Source organism: Abrus precatorius, unplaced genomic scaffold, assembly GCF_003935025.1.
Source record: "Abrus precatorius isolate BTA unplaced genomic scaffold, Abrus_2018 Scaffold9, whole genome shotgun sequence".
Taxonomy (NCBI): domain Eukaryota; kingdom Viridiplantae; phylum Streptophyta; class Magnoliopsida; order Fabales; family Fabaceae; genus Abrus; species Abrus precatorius.
This window is the reverse complement of record NW_020874439.1, coordinates 13980128-14005910: the sequence shown is the minus strand read 5'-3', so window position 1 is coordinate 14005910 and position 25783 is coordinate 13980128. Positions and strand designations below refer to the sequence as shown.

The 25783-nt window shown below is 35.3% G+C and overlaps 1 protein-coding gene across 1 annotated transcript; it reads left to right on the top strand.

The window, feature by feature from the left end:
* Positions 1-2339: 2339 nt before the first annotated feature.
* On the top strand, positions 2340-24177 carry LOC113849643 (uncharacterized protein At5g02240-like). Its single transcript, XM_027479685.1, has 7 exons — positions 2340-2595; positions 8152-8423; positions 8513-8549; positions 8648-8745; positions 8920-8981; positions 23529-23652; positions 23797-24177. Exons 1-7 carry the CDS (start codon positions 2541-2543, stop codon positions 23914-23916), a joined length of 768 nt encoding a protein of 255 aa, XP_027335486.1. The 5' UTR covers positions 2340-2540; the 3' UTR covers positions 23917-24177.
* Positions 24178-25783: the final 1606 nt, after the last annotated feature.

The following is a 25783-nucleotide window of genomic DNA, read 5'->3' as shown; positions in this document are numbered from 1 at the left end:
GTCATTTTTAACATAATATAATCATCAATTCCAATAAGCTTTTCTTAGATACAATTTAAAGATAATAAGTATGAATCAAATATAATTTTAATTCGTGAATTATGAAAAATATTATAATTAATTTTAATAAACGGTAAGTTAAAGCAATTTATAGTATGAATATTTATGTTGTTGTTTGTAACTTAATATAATCATTAATTCTAATAAATATTTTTTAAATACAATTCAAAGATAATAAGTAATAATAAAATATAATTTTAATTCATAAATCATACGTTTCAAATTTTAATGCATAAAATAATAAGTAAGTGCAGTGAATATAAGTGACTTTATATGTTCTAAATTTTAATGCATAAAGTAATAATTAGGTAAAGTAACATATATAGAAATAACTTTATACATTTTAAAATTTAATCCATAGAGTAATAAGTAGGTGCAGTCAATTTTACATAGTTACATATATAGAAGAATTTTGTTCTACTTCATAGATTTAAGAATTGAATAAAAGTAAAACTCACATTCCTCTTATGAAAATTTTATAAGATTTCAAAGTATTTAAAACTTCCAAAGGAATAATTTTGAAACTTTAAAATAATAAGTAAAACTTAAATTTTCATCTAACAAATTATTTGATTCAAAATGCATGCATATAATTCTGAGACATAATGACACTTCAAAAATCATTAATTACAACGGGTTTTTAATCAAGAGGGTCTAGTCTTTGAAAAAATCACTCAAAATGTTTGCAATGGCTAGACCATGGGATCCATCCTTAGTCATAGCAATTTACCATTTTTGTGAATTAAGAGGCCAGATTTGGTAATGGGTAAAACAATATTATCGTTCATAATTTTATTTAATAAATCATATTAATTATTTTTTATGGTATTATAAATATTATTATTTTGATAATTTTTTTAATTTTAGATTTTGTTTAAAGATAGAAGTAATCAATTAATTATTCACATGATGGTCTTGAGAGATTGAAGCATTTACGCATGTATAGCTACTGTCCCATCTCGTAATTTTTGACATGTTTAAATTTTTAGGCACTGTTACTTTTACTCTCCAAGAATATCTCTTGTTATGATTTTGATATTTCTTAACATTTGTAATTGCTTTCGACTTAACCACAAAAAAACTTTGATGTATCTTTTTTGCATAACATTTTATAGTCATTTTTACACCTCTTTACATTCAAAGAGTTAGCCAACATATAACACATCTCCTTTTATCCATGATTTGGAGTCATTCAACTTGAGAAAATCCATTTATTAATTAGAGTATTACCAATTAATATTATTATAGTGTGAACTTATATCCCAAAATAGAGTTACACCATCACCTACATATGAATAATACAAAAATTAATTTAATTAATCACAGTAAATGCAACTAAACAATAATAAATATTAAATTCATTTATCAACAAATAAAAATTTAATTACACACATTTTAACTTACGAGAATTATCTTATCAAATTAGTTTTAGAAATTTTATATTAACAAATTAAATATTGTTACCTATATTAAACTATATTATTCTATAATTTTATTAAAAATTTATTATTATTTTGTCCAAATTTTATTGACCCATCTTTGCGATCAAAATATTATTACAATAATTATTTTTAGTTAAATTATATTTATCCAATAGTATTCTAAATAAAACTTAACAAAATATTAATCATTCAATTTTATGAATCAATAAATTAAATAACAATTATAAAATTTAATAATATAAACAACAAATATTAAACGAAAACTTTCTAAATACAATTGAACAATATTAATAATCAAAATATTTAATCAAATCTCAATAAATAATAATTAAATTTTTTAAGTTACAATAATGCTATATAAAAAATTTAAAATAAATTATCCAAAATATTAAACATTCTAATTACAATTAATCAATAATATTCATAATTTTAATATTATTAATTATTCAATTACTTTTAGAAACAAACAAAAAAAAAATTACAAAAATGCTAACCTAATTTCTTATACGCTTGCCTCTACTTTGTCAAAAACATTTCCTGCCTTCCTATATATAGTCATGCAAAATTGAATAAAAGATTATACTAACCTATTGTATACATTGAATAAAGTGGTGTCTTTCAACACGTGTCGTCAGTGGACATGAGTATCGGCTGTAATCTAGACCCCATTAGTTCCCTATTTGATACGCCACAAATGTTCAAAATGTGGGCTTTATGACTGTGACGTTCGATTCTAGCTATGACTTTTACACGTGTAACTAATCTGCAAATTCTAGTCTGGTGAAACCATACTAACAAAAAACGACATTAGGGCCACTTGTATTCTTCCATCTCACTGGGGAATAAGTTTTAAGAAACCCTATTTCCCTAACTTTTTACTACAAGCACCCTTTGGTACACGCGGCATAGTGGCATTTCTTTTTCAGACATATCCAGAAGCTTCCATGGTCTGTCTTCACACTATAATATATTTCCCCTTCTCTGTCTCATTTTCAACATCATAGTACCAATTGCACTGTGCCATTCTAATTTCTAAGCATGGCTGATTCGTCCCTGAGAACCGTGCTTGTTACTGGAGCTGGGGGTCGCACAGGTGCTCTATTTTCGTCTACGCTTCCACTGGTTTCTTTTTGTTCTTGTTTTAATTGAGGTTCTGTAATTTGCGTGCGTTATGGGCAACTTTTAATTTGTGTTTTACTTCTGTTGGTGTATTAGATATAGTTTCTGATCACGGTGAGTTGGACTCTTTTACATAATTACATAAAATTCCTGAAATTCTTAATCATAATATTGTGAATTCAAAGTATAATTTGGGGAGGGACGAAGAGCCTTAGTTATGTCGAAGTACGGAGTCCAGAATTGTCAAACACCATTATAGTGCTTGAATACCTGATGTTGTAAAAAAGTACAATCTCAAATCAAAATTCTACTAGATAGCAATAAGACCAAAGATGGTCAATGCTGGAGAGTATTGGGTGCTTCACACGTAAGAGCGAAAGGTGAGGTGAGGAGGTACAAAGGGAAAATCTTCACACATTATTGTTGTATTTGAATAAGACCACTCTACACTCATTCACATATATCTACTTTTACTGTGGTGAAAGTGGGTGTACCTGATAGGAATTGAGGTTTCTATCGAGAAAGGGTCTGTATTATTGATCAGAAGATGAACAAACAAAGAAAGAGCAAGATTGCTCCCACATGGAGAATCCCTCCTTGCCAAGCTCTATGGCTTACAGAGAAACAGAAAAATATCCCTACAGAAGCCAATTTCCCCCACTATAACCAACTTACTCCTTCCCCTTTCTGTTTCTTCTAACCAGCCTATATTCTATCCACTAGGTCTGCCTGACATGGCTCCTACAATAATATAGTAGTAAGCGCTTGGTGTTGGACTTAAACGATTGTGAGCCCTCTGAACTATCAATAGTGCTCCCCCAGTAAGAGTTGCCTTGTCATCAAGGCAAAAATTAGGAAACTGGTCCTTAGCCTGGCTTTGCTATTCCCAAGTGGTGTCTTCCACTAGTTCGGACTTCCATGAAACCAACCATTCAGTCACAGTGGCCCCTTGGTTTGTCTTGCTAGTTGCTAAAATTACCTCAGTTTCTATAGGGACTGTAGTATCTTCAGCCTCAAATCCAGCTGGTAATTCTGCTTCTTCTGGGTGATTTCCAATTGCCTTTTTCAGCTAGGAGACATGGAACAGTGGGTGTATTTGAGCTGTTTCTGGAAATTGGACTGTATAAGTGACTTCACCAACACAAGCTAAGATCTGAATCCATATTACCTTGTGAACAGTTTTGGAGTTAATTCTTCTAGCTAAAGACAAGTTTCTATGTGGTTGGAGCTTCACATAAACCCAATCCCTCACATTGTAAGTGACATTTCTACAATGTTTATCTGCAGTGCTCTTCATTGTCTTCTGAGCACTTGTTAGATTAATCTCAGCTTTCTCAACACCCCGTCTCTATCACACAATATCTGTGCTACTTAGTCTACAGCAGTTTCACCATCAAGGAAACGAACAATGGTCAGGGGTGGATGCCCGTAAACAGCTTGGAAAGGAGTGGTGCAAGAAGTATGGAAAGAGGTATATTTGGACTGCTCACCAACAAAGATAATTTCCTGGACTACTCAGAAGCAAAGCAATATAGATAAGTCTCCCAATTGCAATTAATAACCCCGGTTTGACTGTCCATTTGAGAATGGTAGGAGGTACTCATTTTTTAAAACAGCTCCTTGGTGTAGAAACAATTCCTTGTAAAAATGACAAAGGAACAAGGGATCTTTGTCACTCACCATGGAGCTGGGAAAGCCATGCAGATGAACCACCCCTCAGATAAGAAGTTTAGCAAGTGTTTTTGATGTGAAAGGACATTTGATTGGAATAAAATGGGTATATTTGGACAGCTGATCAACCACCACCATGATTATTTTCATAGCCCCTAAATTTTGGCAATCTCATAATGAAGTCCATGGAGACCTCATCCCATATTAAATGTGGCACTGGCAGTGGCTGTAGCAGCCCCACAGGCTTTATACTTATTGCGCTGATAGATATTACATTCGTTGAACAAGTGCAGAATCTGAGGTTGCATCCCAAATCAAAACAACCCAGCTGCTATCCTCTTTTAGGTATGATTAAATCCAGAATGTCCTCTAGCGGGAGTGCCATGAAACTTTTGCAATAATTCTGGAATAATACAAGAGTTTCTAGAGAGAACTAGTTGCCTGTTGTAAAAAAGCTATTCAGCTTGAAACTGAAATCCAGGTCGCAATGCCGGATTAGATTTCAAGTCAGATGCAATATGCATGAAAGCAAGGTAACTTTTGTTTTCCTCCTTCACCTTAGCTAAATCTACCCAACAGCGACTAGAAATAATAGAAGGCAATTCCTTATTCCCTCCATCATGTGTGATAGAGCATCCATTGCCTTATTCTCGGGCCTTGGTTTGTATATAATTTAAAATTGATATCCCATCAACTTGGATAGCCAGTTGTGCTGATCAGTTGTGCTCAATAGTTAAAATAGCATTTCTTCCAAGCAAAACGGGCCATAAAATCTTGGACTCAATTTCTCATTGATCTTTTTGGCCAATGTTTGTAAGGTCGGGCCATCAAATATATCATGTCCCCAATCTGAAATTCCACTTCTCATCATCTGTTATCCACTTGCCCTTTCATTCTCAACTGTGTTCTAATTAAGTGTTGCTTAAGCTCCTCTATGATACTATCCCGAAACTGTAACAATTGGTCTACTTCAGCAACAACCGTGCTGTCCCGACAGTAAGGAATAACCATGGGAAGGTCACTGTTATATAGTGCCTTAAAGGGAGTCATCTTGATGGAAGCATTGAACGAGGAATTAAACCAAAACTCCCCCTCACGGTAGCCACTTCACCAATTGACGATGGTGATCATTAACAAAGCATCTCAAATATGCTTTAATGGTGTGGTTAGTCACTTCAGTATGGCCATCCGTTTGAGGATGGTATGCAGAACTGAATTTCAACCTTGTGCTCGAGAGAAGAAAGAGCTCCTTTCAGAATGAACTAATAAAAATTTTGTCCTGGTCCGAAACTATGGAACTGGGAAATCCATGTAAACGCACAATTTCCTTCACAAACACAGCTGCTACATCCTTAGAGGAATAATGATGAAGCAAGGGAATGAAGTGGGCATATTTGCTCAATCTATCCACTACCATCATGATGCTGTCCGCTACCTTAGCCTTTGGTAGCCTACCAATGAAATCCATTGAGATGTCTTCTTCCCACACGTGCTCTGGAATTGGTTGAGGTTGAAGGAGCCCTGCGGGTTTCAAGGTTTCATGCTTATTCTGTTGGCACACTTGATAGTTCGCAACAAACCTTTCCACATCTTGTTTCATCCCCGTCCAATAGAAAATCGTGGTCAGCTGCTTGTAAGTCCTGCTTGTAAGTCCTTGTCATAGCGGAATGACCACCCTAAGGTGATGCATGGAATTCCATCAGCAATAGTGGAATTCGGGCAGAGTTCTTAGGCAAAACTAGCCGCTGCTTATACCATAAACAGCCCTGAGAGACTGAATAGTGTGGATGGGAATTAGGATTTGTCACCACCTGCTGCATGATTCCCCTTAACAGCTCATCTCCCAGAACCTCTTCGGCCAGCTCTACCAGTTTGATTATAGACAAGGTCCAATACCAAACACTAGTGGGAAAGTTGATCTATCTCATACTAGATTTGACATTGCATATATTGTTAGCATTGTCAATCAATTAATGTGTGACTCATGTAAAAGACATTTACAAGTAGTAATAAGATCCTCAAATATCTGAAAGCAAGTCTTAGACGAGGTATACTCTATAGAGGGGGATAGTCTCTCTCTTTGGAAATATATATTGATGCTGACAATGCAGGTTCTGCTTTAGATAAAAGAAGATCCACTTCAAGATACTATTTCTGGGTGGAAATCTCGTATCATGGTGAAGCAAGAAACAAAGCTGAAGCTGAATTTTGAGATATGGCCCAAGGAGTGGGTGAACTTTTGTAGATGAAGATTCTTTAGATGTCTCACATTATTAAAAATAGAGCCATAATAGTCCTTATAAGAGATTGGGTAGTCCTCTTCCTACGAGCTATTTTTTGGGAGTGAATTAAGCCCAAATTTACTTGTATGAAATCAGAGCCTATCTAGTTTGAATGTAAGGATGTTTATAGATGTCGAGTCCTGTTGGGCCACCCACAAATGTCCATTCTTGCAAACTTCACCACCAGATGTCTAGTCCTGGGTATGAGGGGGTGTGCTAAGATGTCACACATTAGCTAGGAAAAAAGTTGGAATACTCATTATAAGGACTTGGGTAGTCTTTCTTCTACAACCTAACTTTTGGAAATGGGTTAGGCCCATATTTACTAATATAGATCATTCTTGATGGCATAAAATAAAAGTGAATGGTCTTTTGAAATTTTTATGTGATGATAAATCTGCTATTAAATACATGATAGGATAAAATACATAGAGGTTGATCGACATTTCATTAAGGAGAAATTGGGTAGTGGACTCAGTCACCACCTATGTTCTTTCCTTAGATCAATTAGCAGATATGTTTACCAAAGGACTAACAACTAAGTGGTTTTAAGATCTTTCTTGTAATATGAGAATGATAGATATCCATTTACTAGATTGAAAAGGGGGGGGGGGGGGTATTGACAATATATTAGAATATATCATAATTGTAAATATTGTAATTATCTCTATTATTTATTATTACCTTTATGATTATTAGAAGGTATTCTGGGATATCTAGGGATTCTCTCATGTAAATACTGGGATTGAGATTCCTATATATACGTGTATCTTGTAACATATTGAACATAGAACAGAATTCTAGTATTTATAATATATGTCTGTTCCAATTATGTCTTCACATCATACAACAACAACAACCAAGGCTTATCCTACTAGGTGAGGTTGGCTACATGGATTACACGACACCATTGAGCTTGGTCAAAAACCAAATTTTTGGAAATCTAGTTAATTAAAAGGTCTCTTTTAATAACTTTTTTTATGATTTTTTTGGGTCTCTCTAGACCCCTTACTATGAGTTAGGTAAGGTGCTTCCAAAGGCCTTTTCTGCAAATGACCGAACCACCTTAGATAATTTTCAGTCATCTTTTTTGCATCATACAAAACAACTTAAATATTTATTGATTTTTATAAGCAGTAGTTAATCTGAAAGTTGAATATTGTCACATCCTGATCACAATTTTTGTCCATCTTCATACACTCTTATTGAAAAAACTGTTCTCCACATGATACTTGTATTTTCATTTTTCATGACCTCAATGTAATTTAATTTCACAGATTGTTTGAATAGTTCATATATTTGATCTGTGATGCATAAGTTACTAATATAAGAAAAGAAACACAAACCTTGACCTTTGAATATGATTATGTAAAATACCACCAATCACCTTTCTGATCAATATTTTTTATATTGGTTGGCTTCTTTAATCTTGCTTTAATCTGAAAGTTGAAGCTAAATATAGTCAAGACTAAAGTTTTTCACAGATCTTCCTATATAGTAGATAAAGCAGGAGTGGCACAGTTTTTCTGTTTTCACTAATTGGAAATTCTTAAAGTGATTTTTTTATGTTTTTTCAGGACAAATAGTGTATAGAAAATTAAAAGAGAATCCAAACCAGTATATTGCCAGAGGTCTTGTTAGAACAGAAGAAAGCAAACAGAAAATTGGTGGCGCAGACGATGTTTTTGTTGGGGACATCAGAGATGCTGGAAGTATTACTCTGGCAATTCAAGATGTAGATGCTCTCATAATTCTCACAAGTGCAGTTCCTCAAATGAAGCCTGGGTTTGATCCAACAAAAGGTGGAAGACCTGAGTTCTATTTTGATAATGGTGCATATCCTGAGCAGGTGCTACTACATTTTTCCTATGCTTGGTACAGTTTTTTTATATATATGTCTCTTTTACTAATACTATAGCATACTTATTCATATTTTAGGTTGATTGGATTGGGCAGAAAAATCAAATAGATGCTGGTGGGAATCTGTGTCTTTATTCCATTTATTGTATATCACAATAAAAATCATTCATGCTTGTGATATTAAAATTGTATTACCTCTATGAATATGAACAGCTAAGGTTGCAGGAGTGAAGCATATCGTGTTAGTTGGGTCTATGGGTGGAACAAACCCTAATCATCATCTGAACAGCTTGGGAAATGGGAATATATTGGTCAGTCATATTTGCTCCAATACTTTTTTGTTGAATTCATTTCACAGTTTTGGGCTTGTATTTTAATTTGAACAGAGCTTAAATTTTATTTCAAAGCAGAATGCTAATTCAGTTAAAAGATAGCATTGTTTTCTCATCTATGATAAAAAGGCTAGAATTTCATTTTGAATGCAGATTTGGAAAAGAAAGGCTGAGCAATATCTAGCTGATTCCGGTATTCCATACACAATCATACGGTACAATAATTTCTGTCCACATTGACTTATGTATCAACTCTACAATCTTATCTTGATGTCTGATCATCTGAGTTGAAAAGTTTTAGAACTCTTACTGTCATTTATAGGCTTACAAAAAGAAAGGCAGTGATTATTTGTAGTTGTATAAATTGACAATATTATTGTGATAACAAAAGAAGTAACTTGTTATTATTGAATATAATGAAAATCACAACTGAAATAGAATGATAATAAAGGAAAGCTAACTGAAATAACTAACTCATTAACCTATAATCTATATATAACTGATAATGTAATCCACATCCCCTCAAGCTGAGGCATAGATATTGATTATGCCTAGCTTGGATATAGTAGAGTTAAGGGCATTTGTATTTAGCTTTTGATGTGATTGTCTTAGAGGTGGGTGGAACGAGGGAATTAGGAGTAAATGAATAAACTTTTTGTTGTATCTTTTCCTGAACCAAGTGACAGTCAATTTCTCTGTCTTTGTTTCTTTCATGGAAAGTTTGATTATGTGCAGTTTGAATAGCTGATTTGTTTGTCACATAATAGAGAAACTGTTGTTAAGGAAGGTTGTTGTAGGTCTTTGAGTAAGTAAGCTTGCCATTGGATTTCGTATGCAATTATAGCAACGGCCCTGTATTTTTCTTCTAATGAGCTTCTAGAAATAGTGTTCTGTTTCCTGGATTTCCATGGTATGAGAGCAGGGCCAAGCAAGATGGAGAATCCGGTGATTTTTCTACAGGAATCGGGCACAAGGCCCAAACTGAATCACTGAATGCAGTGAGTTTTAGATCCAAATTTGCTAGGAAAAATAGACCCTTTCCTTGACAAATTTTAAGATGATGAAGAACTTGGATGGAAGCATCATAATAGAAATTGGCTTAGAGACAGAATTGAATAACCAAGATCAAATTTTGTATTTCCTAGGTGTATTAAGTGACCTATCAGTCTCCTATAAGCTTTCAGGTCAAAGTAGGCTACACCCTTGTCTTTGGATATCTTTAGATCAGGAGCCATGGAAATTGATGTGGTTTTGCAAACAAGTAATCCAGCATGATAGGTGCAATAAGTCTGTGGATGAGTTTCTATGGCCACTAAGGCCCAAGGTCTGGAAGGTGTATACTAGAAAAAAAAAGGCATAGGAGGATGGGAATGCCAACGTGGCAAGAGTGAGTTAGGAGAATTTGTTAGAATTATATAGGATGGGGGAATATCATGATGGAGGAGGCTTTTCTGTTAGTGGGTTATTGGCACAGTGAGGGACCTTGCTATGATTGCTTGTTGTTTTGGAGCATCTGCTCTCGTGTATTTGCAAAATACTGTTGCTTGATCTTTGAGTCCAGTTTTGGGCTTATCTTGCTACTTCAAGGATATATTTGCACTGATTAAGTATAATTCCAAAGGCTTATCTTGCTACTTCAAGGCCTAAAAAGAACTTTAAAGGACCAATGTCTTTGATTTTGAACTATTAATCTAGGAAGACTTTAATTGTCACAAGAAATTGACTGAATGACTCAATATTTTTCTCATTGAATTTCCTCACAATATATAGTACAATATTTTATTTATGGGAAGATTTCCTAATTTATAGGCTCTATATTAGGAATCCTAAATATTTACAATTAATAAGCTAATTTCTGATTTCCTGGCATTCCTAATTTGGACAGAAAATAATAGAAAGCAATTAAATACATTAATGGGCAATAATATCCCAACAAATGCTTCTTGACCAGCATCAATTTGTGTACGAGAAATTGATGACAAGGATGAGGGACAGCCTTGGTAAAAAGATTTGCAAGCTGAAATGTTAAGGTGATGTGCGGAAGAGAGATGACACCATTATCGAAGGCTTCAAGAATAGAATGACCGTCAACTTTAATATGTTTTGTGCACTCGTGAAAAACAGGATTGATAGCAATTTGAATTGCACTAATGTTGTAAGAAGAGAGAGGAGTAGCATTGGGCTGAGGAAATCTAAGCTCAGCTAAAAGCCATAGAGCCAAATTATTTCTAAACATGTTGTAGACATGGCTCGGTATTCTGACTTGGTGGAGGACTTAAGGACCTGAGCTTACTTTTTGTTTTTCCAAGAAATGAGTGCAGGGCCAAGGAACATACACCAACTCGTGATGGATCTTTGAGTGTCTGGGCAACCTGCCCAATTTGCATCATTGTAACCAAGCAATTTGAGGGATGAACCTGTTGTCACTCTCTTAGAGTCCTAACTAGCAAGTGTACTACATAGTTGTAGCAAGTAATAAATTCAAAATCTTAAGTTTTGAGTATTGCTCTCAGGGATTGGTTCATCCAATTACCACTTCACAAATCAAAAGCTATTTGAGTTAATCGAAATTTGAGGTGTCTTGAACATTTGAAGAAACAAGCAATAAAGTGCAGAAAAATAGAAAAGAACAGCAAACATAGTAAGAGATTTGAGAGATGAGATGATAGATCAAATGAAGTTGGGGTTGATTTTACCTATTTCTCAATTGTAAAACTAGATGTGATCTGAATTCCTAAGTCCATTAATTGATTGATGATCAATTTCACTAAGTTAATCAAAGTTCAATTTATTGACTCAATGATCCTAATATTCAATTAATTACCCTAATTTCTTATGTGTAAATCAATCAAACGTTGCATTAGATATTAGAAATTAAGAGATAGATCATGAATGTTTATTCCTAAGATATCAATAATCTTGACATTCAATTCAGATCTGAGAAATTAACTCAACTTCCATTGATGAAACTCTCTAAGTTCAATTGAATGATTAATCCAAGAAAAATTGAATGTTCAATACAATTAAAGACCTAGAATTCAAATCCATAATCAATTCACAATTTTGAAATAGGATCCATTAATCCCTAACAAAAATAAATCAGAACATTACAAAAGAAAGAGAGAAAGGGAAAGTAGAAGAGAAGTTGCAGAATTTTTTCATGATTCCAAGTTCTAAGCCTAATTCCTCTAGGATTAGTTCTTGGAATTTGCCCCTAAAAGATTGTAAGATAGGAAGAAAAGAATGCAAGAGAGTGTAGAGAAAGAAAGCAAACTCTGTTACGAGTTTGTCACAAAATTCATTAACCACCTTGGGACTGTTACAAAGATGTATATAATGATACAAAACTGAAAGCTAACAGTTTTACAGAATTTGTAACTATTAAAACAGAAAAAACTTGCCAAACTCACAGCAAATGCAATGTTAGGACGAGAATGGGATAGGTAAATCAGTCTTCCTACTAACTTTTGGTACCTGAAAGTGTCAACCGGTGCAATTTTCTGGTTAGGATTGATTGGAGTTTTAGCTGGTTTACATCCACTCATTCTAGTGTTATTGAGAAGGTCTAATATGTGAGAAAAAACAATTCCCTCTCTAGATCTTGCAACTTCCTTTCCCATGAACTATTTTAGAGGTCCAAGATCCTTGATTTCAAATTCAGCAACCAGAGACTTTTTCAATTGGCTCATCTCCAACAAGTCATCCCCTGTGAGCACAATATCATCTAAATAAACAATTAGTACAGCCAGCTCTCCTTCAAGGATGTGCTTCACAAACATGATTTGATCACTTCGACGATGCACATGCCCTTGCTTTTTGATGAATTGAGTAAACCTCTCAAACCAAGCTCTAGGTGACTGTTTCAGTCAGTATAATAACTTCTCAAGTTTGCAAACTTTCTGTTTTAAGTGTGATTCAAGGCCTAGTGGTGCATCCATATATATTTCTTCCTCCAAATCTCCATTCAGAAAAGCATTCTTCACTTGTAGTTATTATAAAGGCCAATCAGGATTGGCTGGCTACCAATGATAAGAGAACCTTGATAGTATTTAGATTTCTGACAAGTGCAAAGCTCTCCATATAGTCTACCCCATAAGTTTGGGTAAACCCTTTGGCCACCAACTGGGCTTTGTATCTTTCAATTACTCCATCTGCCTTGTTAGTGATAGTGAAAACCCATTTGCAACCCACAATTGTTTTTCCTTTGGGCAAATCCACCATTTTCCAAGTTTGGTTCTTCTCTAGAGCTCTCATCTCCTCCAAGATAGCCTTCTTCCACTCTGGAACCTTTAGAGCAGAATGTATATCTCTTTGTATCTCTTGAACATTAGTCTATTATGATCCTCTATAAAAGTAACAAACTCACGACTAGGATCCCACACATCACAATGAATGAGAGTAAAAGGACTAGACTTTTTGTGGGCTTGAGTGGAGTAAGTACTGTGATGATGCTTTGGCAATTGACAATTTTCACAAGTAATTAAGAAAGGTTTTTATTTTTAAAAAGATATGGAAATGTGTTTCATGTAAAAGAAACTTGGATGACCTAATCTATCATGCCATAACATAATTTTCTCATCCCTAGAAACAGAGACTGGATTGAGAAAATTACTCACTTTCCTGATTGAAAACAGTTCCTTCTTAAAAGAGAGAGAGGCCATCAACTTAATGCTGACAATTATCTTCCCCGATTTCAAATCCTGAAATTTACAAAAAGAAGAGTCAAAAACATCTATATATTGTTGGTCTTGTTTTAACTTGCTAATGGACAAAAGGTTGCTAGACAGTTAGGGACATGAAGAACATTATAGAGCGCAACTTGAAATTGGGGTAGAACTGTCACCAGCTATTGCAGAAAAAGACCCATCTGCAATTTTAACCTTTTTGTTACCTGCACAAGTACTATAAATAGAAAATAGATTTGAGCAATCTGTCATATGATTAGTAGCTCTAGAATCAATGATCCATGTAGCATGGGAATTCTGTTTAGAATTACGGAAAGTAGTACACAAAGGGGTAACTTTTGGGCCAAAGAGGAGAATGGAGTAACTGATGTTTTTGCAAAGAAAATCTGATACAACTGCTCTAACTGCTCCTATGTGAAAAAAGACGACTCAGGTATTTATCTGCTCCTGGTCTTTAGAGTTGGATGCCTGAAATGCTCTGCCTTCACCTGCAGATTTCTTTTTCCAGTTTGGTGGTTTACCATGGATTTTCCAACAAGTCTCCTTTGTATGCCAGAGCTTTTGGAAATGTTCACACCATGGTTTTTTCTTCCTTTCTCCTACTGAATCATACACCTTTCCCACTAAGGAAAAACTCAGTTTCCTGCAAAATTTGAGAAGTTCTCAACATGATTTTCTTCCTGAATTCCTCCCTTCTAACTTCGGAGAACACCTCCCTCATGTTAGGCAAAGGTTTTCTGCCTAAAATTCTTCCTCTCACTTCATCTAAATCAGGATTTAGCCCTGCTAAGAACACATATACTATGTCATTTCTTCCCTCTTTCCTTGAAACGTGCAGCATCATTGGGTTTTCCACTTGTCTTCATATTCATAGCATCGGTCTAATTCCTGCCAAAGTGTTACCGTGGTACTGTAATCCATTGTGAAGTTATTTTCTCCTTGTTTGGACTGCCACAATCGTGTTTTAATATAAAAAATCTGGGAAGAGTTCTCCAATTCAGAATAGCACTCTTTAACAGCTCCCCAAACATCCTTGGCAGTTGGTAAAGAAAGGTAAGGTTTTCCAATTGCTGGTTTCAATGAGTTGATCAGCCAGCCAATGATTAATGAATTCTCAGACTTCCATTTCTGCTGAGTAGGATCGTCATTTCATGGTTGTGCAGTATTTCTAGTAAGGTATTTGTTTGTGAGCAAGTGTACTCGTCAAAAAGTATATAAGGTTCTAAAAATAAGTTTTAGAATTATCATCCCATAAGGATTGTTTTGAATTATTAAAAATTTCTTAATTTAATTGTTTTGAAAAGGATATGAAATTAAATAAAACAAGAATTCAAATATGAAAGTAATTTAAATAGAATTAAAAATAGCACAACATCTGATAATAAACTAAAAGAAAAACCTAGGCCGTAAAATCCTCACAATTTTTTGTTCTTTTTTAGACTAATTCTAATTTCAGTTTCCCTATAATTGTGAATCACTCATACTAAAGTTATTAATACCCAATGCTCCTGCAAGGTAAAAGGAAGAGAAAACATACTATAAGTTGTTAATTTAATAACGATTGAAAGAAAAAGATTAGTTTGGTTCATCTAATCCTTTATCTTGTTTTACTCTATAGATCCATTAATTATATGTGGTTCGGTCGCCTACAGTATAATTAATTATGATATGTTTAAGATTTGTCAATTCTAAAAATACAAATATAACGCAATAGGGTAAACACTAATCAAGAAAGGAAATGTAAAATTATTATTAATAAAAAATATCTCATAAAGTTGTGCAAAGAATTCACCATAGCTTTAACTATGAATTTAGGCAAACGTAATATAAAAGGAAATAAAAAAAACATTAAACAAATCTATAGAACTCGAAAAGTAAATGCAAACTAGAGGAGTCTCCAATGGAGAAGAGACGGGGAGAACTCTTCATCTGACGTGCTCTCGTAGCTCCAATAGTTGTCAGTGACTTGTTAGTACCAAAGTTGGGAATGTGAAAGAGATGTGATAAAGGCGTGGAAGGGATGAGATGAAAACCGAATATAAAAGGTATGAAAAGGATGCCTAAGTCGCTCCCTCTTATGTCTCTTTTATAGGGCTTAAAAACCCTAAAATTGCTAAAGATTGGACTTTCCGCAGGTGAGCACGGTTGTGCAAGGCCATAATCAAGGTTGTGCATGTGGTCGAAGCTCTCGTGTTAATTGCTGAGGTCTGGGCGTGCTGACTAAAGCCCTATTTTTCAACTAATTTGGGCACAAAATACACCAAAAACCCAATTGTGGCCTTTTTATATTAATCTACACAATTAATATATAAATTAGTGTAAAATTTAATTAAAGTAATAGCCACATATAAATATATAAGTTATAAAAGAATGTCAAGATACAGACTAATCAGTATTTGATCTTGCCTTTGCCTTCAAATATGAGCTTGATCAATTGTGCCAATTCTAGGTAATTCTTCCCATTCGGCTGCTGAATTGCAAGATGCAAAACAGAACTGAAAGATAGCATCATGATTGTGGCAGCAGAGGAGCTTGCTGAGGAGGTTGTTGTAGTGTTTGATCCTGCATTAGTTCCATCCGATCTGGTTTTTCGAGTCTCCCCGATCATGGCTGTCTTCACCAAGATGAAATAACCCCTGGATCAGAGCTGTAAAGCTCTAATACCATGTAGTTTAGGAGAAGAGAATGATTGCTTTCTTCATTATTCAATAACAAGATTACCAAAAAGAATAAATAGGCAGAGGCAGAATCAATTAGAGAGATTCTCTCTCCCAAACAGATTACAAAATAAATTGAATAAGTGAAAACAAGGAAAAGATCAAATCAGAATCAGAGATGAAGATCAAATCAGAATCAGAGATGGATTCAAACCTGATTTTATTCTATCCTAACTTTGTAAAAGTAAATTATTTACACAATCTCAAGATAAATAAATAAGACTGAAACATGAGAGACCTAGCAACATTGCGAATATGTTCAACTTTACCATGTTGTTGAGGGGTCTCAGGAAAGGATAATTGATGTATAATTCCTTTGGTGTGATAAAATTGAGGCATGGAAAAGTCTAGACCTTTGTCAGGTCTTATTGAGTTTACATTGATCTTAACTTGAGTTTCAGTAAGGGATACAAATTGATAGGGTGTGTTTTGGTTTCTAACTTGGTTTTCATAAGCTTTATAAGGCTGCCAAATATCCACATGAATTAGATTCAATATGGAATTAGAAATTTTGCCTGCAGTGTGTACATTGTTTCAGGGAATTAGATTTCCTATTGTGATTCTTGTTAAATGGGTGCTGTGACCTTGAGAATTTGAATTAGAAACTGAATTTGTTTGAATAGTGATGGGACCCAAAACAGCAATGAAGGCCTTTGGAATACAAGTCCTACAAGGCCCACTGTGTGACGGGTTTACTCCCATAGGAAGAAAGCCAATAATCAATAATTAGGAAGTCTGTTATTATTCTGTCATTAGAATGCTGTTTTGAATTTGAATAAGTCAGTCAGGATATCTGTTATTAGATTAGGTTAGTTTCATTGTTCTTTATTTAAATTGTTAGTTTAAGGAATGGAGAAGGGGGGTTCTTCGGCTAGACTTAGGAGAGGAGAACAACGTTCTCTGAGAGGAGCTTTGGCTTTGGGGGATTATTGTAATCCTAATTCCTATCATAATCAATAAAATATCCTTTCTTTTTTCTTCAATTACCTGAGCTTGGATTCTGGACTCCAACACATAGCAAGTGCCATTGGATTGGGTAATATACCAACATCGAGTTGTGCTTACTGTATTGTCATAGGAGAGACTTTGTTTAGGGATGGAAGAGGATCTAATAGCAGGATTTATCACATTAGTGGAAAAAAAAAAAAAAAAACACATTCAAACCCAGAAGGAAACTGTTAGAGATCGTCCCTTGAAGGTGTATAGGAGAAGGAAGGGATCAGTTGTAGGGGAGCAGAACCCAAGAGCCCAAGAGACAGTTGGATAGTTTTCAACTAAAAACCGTTACAACTTAGGTCATTATAAATAGAAGAAATAAAGATAATCAGGGGATCTTGTTTTTTTGTAAAAAGTAACCTTGGGAGTAGACTGAGAACTACTCGAATAATTTTCAGAACATTAGTGCATGTATTCTGTTGTTCCAGAAATTCAATAATATTGCATTCTTTCTGTACCTAGTTCTATCAATTGGTATCCAGAGCAACATCCAGGTGCCGTGGGAATTGAATAATGGCGAATACAAGAATGGATAGTAGGATCGACGCCTTGGAGAAAACAATAATATCGCAAGAGAAGGGGATTTGCAAATGCAAGCTCAAAAATTTGAGTCATTGGAGAAACGTTTAGAAGCACAAGATTTGCGATTTCAAAGATTGGAAAAAATGTTGAATACGCTATTGCAGCGTTCAGAACCTAGACAAGAAGAGGAAGGAATGTCGCGCTGTTCAAGATCGGAAGGTGAGCAAGGGAATAGCGTTGGCAGGACAAGTGCAAATTGGCGCACAATTGACGTTCCTCTATTTGTGGGTGAGGACGTGTACGGGTGGATCCAAAAAATAGAAAGGTATTTTCGAATTCGAGAAGTGGGTGCAGCAGATCGCATGAATGTGGTGGTTTTGGCATTAGAAAATGACGCTCTTAGTTGGTTCCATTGGTGGGAAGGGTGTAACCCTAACCCCGGATGGGATCAATTTCGTAACGCAGTAATGAAGCGATTTCAACCTACCACAGCTCCGAATCCGTTCGCAGCCTTATTGCGACTGAAACAAGAGGGATCAATTGCAGAATTTGTAAGTCAATTTGAGAGATATGCGGGAGCAATGACGGGTATGGATGAAAATTATTTGATGGAAGTTTTCTTGAATGGCTTGCGTGGGGATGTCAGTGCAGAGGTGAAGTTATATGAGCTGCAATCGTTATCAGCAATCATCAAGAAAGCCATGTTGGTGGAAGAGAAGAACTCAGCATTGGGAAGAACAGGGTTCTTAAGTGGGAGTAAGACTGAAATTCCTATCGAAGCTTGGGATCAGGAGGGTCATTTGCAACAGCTCAAGGGTCCAGGATTCAGGGCAGAGGCAATGAAGGGGCTGTGAGCAGTAGTGGTAGTAATAAAGGGGGAGAAGGACGAGTTCGAACAGGGAGATTCAAACGATTAACTAATGCTGAAATGCAAGAAAAGTTGAAGAAAGGGGAATGTTTCAAATGTGATGAAAAATTCGGGCCTAATCACATTTGTAAAAATAAACAATTTCAAATGATGATATTGGAGGAGGATCGAGGACCCCAAGAAGATGCTCCCAATGAGGGTAACACTCTGGTTGATGAGCAAGATATTCAACTGTCCCTGCATAGCATAGTGGGGTTAACAACTAAGAGATCTCTGAAGATACGGGACACAGTAAAACAAAAACAGGTGGTAATTCTGATATATTGTGGAGCTTCCCACAATTTTGTATCTACCCAATTAGTGCAGGAATTGAATTTAGTAGTCACTGAAACTTCTTCTTATTTCGTGGAAGTTGGAGATGGCCACAGAATTAAATGTCAAGGAGTATGTGAAGGATTGTTGTTCAAATTGGCGGATATGGAGATCAAACAGAAATTCTATGTGTTTGGTTTAGGAGGAGCGGATTTGGTGCTAGGGTTAGATTGGTTGGCCGGTTTGGGAGACATTAAAGCTAATTTTGAAGAACTTTCTATCAGGTTTAAGGTAGACGGTGAGGAAAAATTTTTGAAGGGAGATCCAACTTTATGCCGATCATCAGCATCTTCCAAGACTATGTTTTGATTATTGCAGCAAGAAGAAGAAGGGTTTTTGGTGGATTGTTTTTCACTGGAACAAACAGTTCAGGATAGCAATGAGATTCCTATAGAAATGTTACAACTTTTACATCAATTTCCAACTATTTTTGAAACTCCAGTAGGTTTACCACCATTTAGAAGACAAGATCATGCTATTCATTTAAAGGAAGGATCTGTGATTCCGAATATCAGACCTTATAAATATCCTCATTACCAAAAAACGGAGATTTGAGAAGTTGGTAAATGAGATGTTGACAGCAGGGGTTATAAGGCCTAGTATTATTCCTTATTCTAGTCCCATCATATTGGTACGGAAGAAGGATGGTAGTTGGAGATTTTGTGTGAATTATCGGGCCCTCAACAAGATAACTACTCCTAACAAATTTCCGATTCCTATTATTGAGGAATTATTAGATGAACTGGGTGGTGCTACTATTTTCACTAAGTTGGACTTAAAGTCGGGATATCATCAAATTCGAATGCAGGAAGAAGATATTGAAAAAACAGCTTTTAGGACTCATGAAGGCCATTATGAATTCTTTGTGATGCCATTCGGATTAACTAATGCTCCTTCCACATTTCAAGCCTTGATGAATGAGGTATTGAAGCCTTTTTTACGCAGATTTGTGTTGGTATTTTTTGATGATATTCTCATCTACAGCCCAAGTTTGGAATGCCATATCGATCACACTAGGCAAGTGTTACGCATACTACAGGAGCATTCTTTGAAGGTTAATAAGGAGAAGTGTTCTTTTGGCCAAACCAGCCTAGAGTATCTAGGACATGTGATTTCTAGACAGGGAGTGGCAGCAGATCCTAAGAAAATTGCTGCTATGCAGGAATGGCCAGTTCCTAAAGATGTGAAGGGGTTATGTGGATTTTTGGGGCTTACGGGTTATTATAGACGGTTTGTGCAGGGATATGGTAGACGTGTTAAACCCCTAACCCAGCTGCTTCAAAAGGGTGGTTTTTCTTGGAATGCAGAAGCTCAGACTGCCTTCGACGACCTGAAACAAGCTCTTACTTCTTTACCTATATTGGCTGTTCCAGATTTTACTAAAACTTTTGTGGTGGAGACTGATGCCTCTAGCCGTGGTTTAGGAGCTGTCTTACTTCAAGAGGGTCGTCCTCTTGCTTATTGGAGCAAGGCTTTATCTGCACGAAGCAAACAAAAGTCAGTATATGAAAGAGAGTTAATGGCAGTAGTACAGGCTGTGCAGCGATGGAGACATTATTTGTTAGGAAGCCATTTCGTCATCCAATCGGATCAGCGGAGTTTAAAGTTTTTGACAGAGCAGCGACTTATGAGTGAAGAGACATTTAAATGGGTTTCTAAGCTCATTGGTTATGATTTCGAAATCCAGTATAGGCCCGGCAAGGAAAACGCAGCAGCGGACGCCCTGTCCCGACAAACATATTTTGCTGCTGTGACTGTCTTACAATTTCAGGAGTTGGAGAATTGGGATGTAGAGATATTACAAGATGCAAAACTACAACAGCTTTGGCATGATTTGATAGTTGATCCTAATTCGCACAAGGGGTATGAACTAAGAGGAGGAAGACTTTATTTTCAGGGCAGATTGGTGGTACCAAAAGGGTCAACAAAGATTCCACAACTTCTAGCTGATTTTCATGCGTCGACAGTAAGTGGTCATTCGGGCTATTTTCGTACCTACAAAAGGTTGGCGGCAGTGGTTTATTGGGAAGGGATGCACAAGGATATAAAGGATTTTGTGACAGCTTGTGATGTTTGTCAAAGGAATAAGTATGAGGCCTTATCTCCAGCAGGTTTACTTCAACCGTTACCTGTCCCTACACGGGTTTGGTTTGATATTTCAATGGATTTTATCAGCGGGTTACCAAAATCAAAAGGGAAAGACACTATCTTTGTGGTGGTTGATAGGCTTACTAAATTTTCTCATTTTTTTCCCCTTGGTCACCCTTATACAGCTCAGGATGTCGCTGTTGTCTTTATGACAGGAGTGGTGAAGCTGCATGGCTTTCCTAGCTCTATTGTGTCAGATAGGGACCAATTGTTCATGAGTCAGTTTTGGAAAGAGTTGTTTAAGAGTGTTGGAACTCAGCTCCGATTTAGCACAGCGTACCATCCGCAATCGGATGGTCAAACGGAAGTGGTGAATAGGTGTATTGAAACTTACCTGAGATGTATGACAGGCCATAACGAAAACAATGGCCAGATTTTCTCAGTTGGGCAGAATACTGGTTTAACACAAATTACAATGCTTCCACTAGAATGACACCTTTTAAAGCTTTGTATGGCCAAGATCCTCCTATCTTGTGGAAGGGTACCACTGTTCCTTCAAGAGTGGAAGAGGTTAATCAAATGACTCAAGACAGAGATGAATTATTGAGTTAGTTACGAGCTAATTTGTTGAAAGCCCAAGATTATATGCGTTCTCAAGCCAATAAGCACAGACGGTTCCTTGAATTTCAGATTGGTGATTTTGTTTATCTGAAAATTCAACCATATAAGATGAAATCTTTGGCTACCAAGGTGAATCAGAAATTGAGCCCTCGTTATTATGGCCCTTTTAAGGTTTTGGATCGAATTGGTGCTGTGGCGTATAGATTGGAATTACCGGATGGGAGTAAGGTTCATCCTGTGTTTCACATTTCTCTCCTTAAAAAAGCGGTCACACCTCCAGCACAAGCCCATCCTCTTCCTACTATGCTTCAAGCGGATTATGAATTGATAACTCAACCTGAAGATGTTCTAGATGTTCGTTGCCTGAAGTCAGACTTGTGGGAAGTTTTAATCAAATGGTAGGGGCTTCCTGAATTTGAAAATAGCTGGGAAAGTTGGCAAAGCATTAAGGAGAATTTTTCTGTTACCCACCTTGAGGACAAGGTGCAAGTCCTAGGGGGGAGTATTGTTAGAGATCGTCCCTTGAAGGTGTATAGGAGAAGGAAGGGATCAGTTGTAGGGGAGCAGAACCCAAGAGCCCAAGAGACAGTTGGATAGTTTTCAACTAAAAACCGTTACAACTTAGGTCATTATAAATAGAAGAAATAAAGATAATCAAGGGATCTTGTTTTTTTGTAAAAAGTAACCTTGGGAGTAGACTGAGAACTACTCGAATAATTCTCAGAACATTAGTGCATGTATTCTGTTGTTCCAGAAATTCAATAATATTGCATTCTTTCTGTACCTAGTTCTATCAGAAACTAATGACAGAATCATTGTCCCTATACTTTTTGACTTGTCTTTGCTACACTGCAGCAGCAAGCACTACTAGGACAAATTTGGAGGTCTAAGTGTTGCAAAACTCATCCAGTAGGATCTTCAACTTAGTAAAGTATCTTATCACATATAAATCCCCTTACTCTAATGGATAAATATCGATGTATAGTGGGAAATTTGGAGATCACCTTGGGAAAATCTATCTTTCAGTTCCTTTGAAACATCCCCAGCAGAATCAATCCAAATGATGCTTGTAGTGATTTTTGTTGGAGACTGAATGATTTAACCATGAAAGTACTAACATGCTGCATCTTTTCCATGCTGCATATGCTGAATGAGAAGGATCAAAATTCAAAAGCCTGAATTGATCCATCAACAAACTCATGCTTGTTTTAATTATGGAAATCCATGACATGACACAAGCCCAACTATGATAGTTATGGCCTTCAAGAATGGGAGAGACAGGGACAACATATATATGTAACAAATGTTTGATGGATCCTGAGAACAATTGGTGCTGCTCGTGCATTGGAATCCACGATAGCAACCAGAGAAAGAAAGAATAAGAAGAAATACAAGAATTCAGAGAGAAGAATGGTGGTTTACAACTTATACCATATTTTGATAATAAAAGTAGCAACTTGTTATTATTGAGTGCAATGGAGTGTTTGAGTGCAACAAGTAAAATAGAAACTAACAGAACTAAAGCAGAATGGTATTAAAGAAAAGCTAACTGAAATAACTAACTAATTAACCTATAATCTATATCTAACTGATCTTGTAATCTAAAATGATCTTGTAATCTTGACTGAATATTGATACTTGATGGGTGTCGTGTGTATGAAAAAAATTGAACATCTTTCAGGAACAGCAATTGATGTTTGATAAACTATTCCCTGATATTCTTTACTTCATCTGATGATTAACAATACAAATAAAATCTCATCTGGTTTTATACCAACTTATTGTTGTCTGGTATTAAATATACTTGTTGCCAATGTATATTAATATTTTTTGGGAGTGGCGTTCTAGTGTTTCCTTCTTGACAGTATTTTCTCACCTTTTATGCTGAATCAGGCCTGGTGGCTTGCTAGATAAAGAGGGAGGTCTTCGGGAACTAGTTGTAGGGAAAGATGATATGCTTCTTCAGACTGAAACCAAAACCATACCTAGAGCTGATGTTGCAGAAGTCTGCGTTCAGGTATATTTTTATAAAACTTTGTATGGGCACAAAAAAAAATAAATAGCTTCCCCGAGTTGGAATAAATGTTCTAAAAAAATTTGTATTCTTTAACAAGTTTTTTTGAGGTTTGGATATCAATTCTTCATTTAATTGGTTTGACAGGCACTAAATTTTGAGGCGGCTTTATTTAAGGCTTTTGACTTGGCATCAAAACCTGAGGGAGTAGGTACACCAACAAGGGACTTCAAAGCCTTGTTTTCCCAGCTTGAGTCTCGTTTTTGAATTTGAATGCTGTTGTCATGGTCATTTGTGCTATGCCATTTGGAGCAAATTACTGTCTTGAAAATAATGTTCAAGATTGTCTATACTGAATTAGAGTCAATAGCATTGAGAATATGTCGTGTCTTCGTGTTTTTAATTCCTTATTATTTCTTTTAAAGACGCTTTTTAATTACATTTATTTAATTAGACTGGATTGTAGCGTTCATATCATCTCACATACTCTTGGGAGCTGAAGTGGACTTGTACAACCATTTTTTAGTTCCAAAATTGGGATTTTTGGCCTGGGGGATTGGTTATATCTTAATTTTTGAGACCTAAAGTAAGAATAAAATTTATTAGGCACAAACTTGGACCAAAAAATTGAGTTTTGAACGAAAAAACAAAATATTTTAAAGGAGTCGTCATAATTTTGAAATTCTGATCTTGCACTCTCAAAAGTAATCTCCTTGGCCGACCTAGGTTAAATCACAGCATTAACTCGTTAATTTAGAAGTCAAATTACAGTAACTAGATATCAAACCGTAAGTTTTTAAAGAAAGAGACAAATAATCATTCATAAATGACTACTTTATCCTAAAAAATTTATAAAATGACAAGTACCCTTCATGTACTAAACGTAATATTACAATAAATTGGATAAAACTCATGTTGATCTATATACCCGTAAATTTTGTGTTACCAGAAAAGATAATTACAAAATGCATACACACTGAATTATTAGGTGAGACTTAAGGGAAAATATAATTAAAATTAAGGTATTTCAAGGATTTTGACAAAGAATGAAAGGACAAAATTATCCTAAAACTCTCACAGTTTTTAAGTTAAAAATAGAGGACTTGTTGACCAAAATTTCTTCATTAGAAAGAACTTAGAAACACCTTGTTTCATGTCCAAAGAATCTCCAAAAGTGGTCAATAGAATAAGAAGCTTTAAGGTTACAAAATTTAAAAAAATCTATAACAAAGAACTTTGTTATGAGCCATAGAATTGGACAAGACCATTGGAAACTTAAAAGTAACCATGGTATTCACGAAGTTAGAGTTAAACCAAGAGACAAAAACAATGTAAGAAACTATAATTCAGCATCCTGACTAAATGGTGGGAGGAACTTGTATTTAGATCTATAAATTAAATTTTTCCTAGGGATATATGTTAGGAGCTTGTTATTCCACTTGCAGCCCACAATTGCCCCTACAAAAATTTAAAAAATCTCCAGCAAAAGACACCAAAAAATCATGACCAAAATTCCTATAAATAGAGAAAGTTGGAACTTTTTCATGCAACTCAAAAAATATATTTTTTCTAAACACTTGCCACAAAATAGACTATCCAAGGCAAATTTATACACTTATGAACCCCAAGTCTCACAACAATCATACAAATAAAAAATAAACACAAACGCACCAAAAGCATCAAAGAAACACCAACCTTTTTTGAACCCATAAGCACCTACCTTTAGGGAGTATTTTTAGATCCAAATAGAAGTATCTCAAGTGTCAAAGGAGATCCAAGAAATAGGAAAGGAAGACAAAACAAAACCCACAAAAATGAGCCAAAATTAGGTAAAGGAAGGAGATACTATACAATTAGTACACAATAATTATGTTAAATAATTATTTGTTGTGTAAAGGAGTCTCTTATCCCTTTTAATTTGAATTATATGATAAAATATAGTTTGTTAGCTTTCAATTTGTTTGAAAAGGAAGTCTATATATAACTCAAAATTTTGGTCATAACTGCCAAATTGATGAATTTTGACATAATTGTCAAATTTGTATTTCTCTGAATCTTTAAAAATCAACTAGCATTTATATAACTTAAATAATGGATAAATTCTTTAATTTTTTTATAATTTATTATAAGTAAT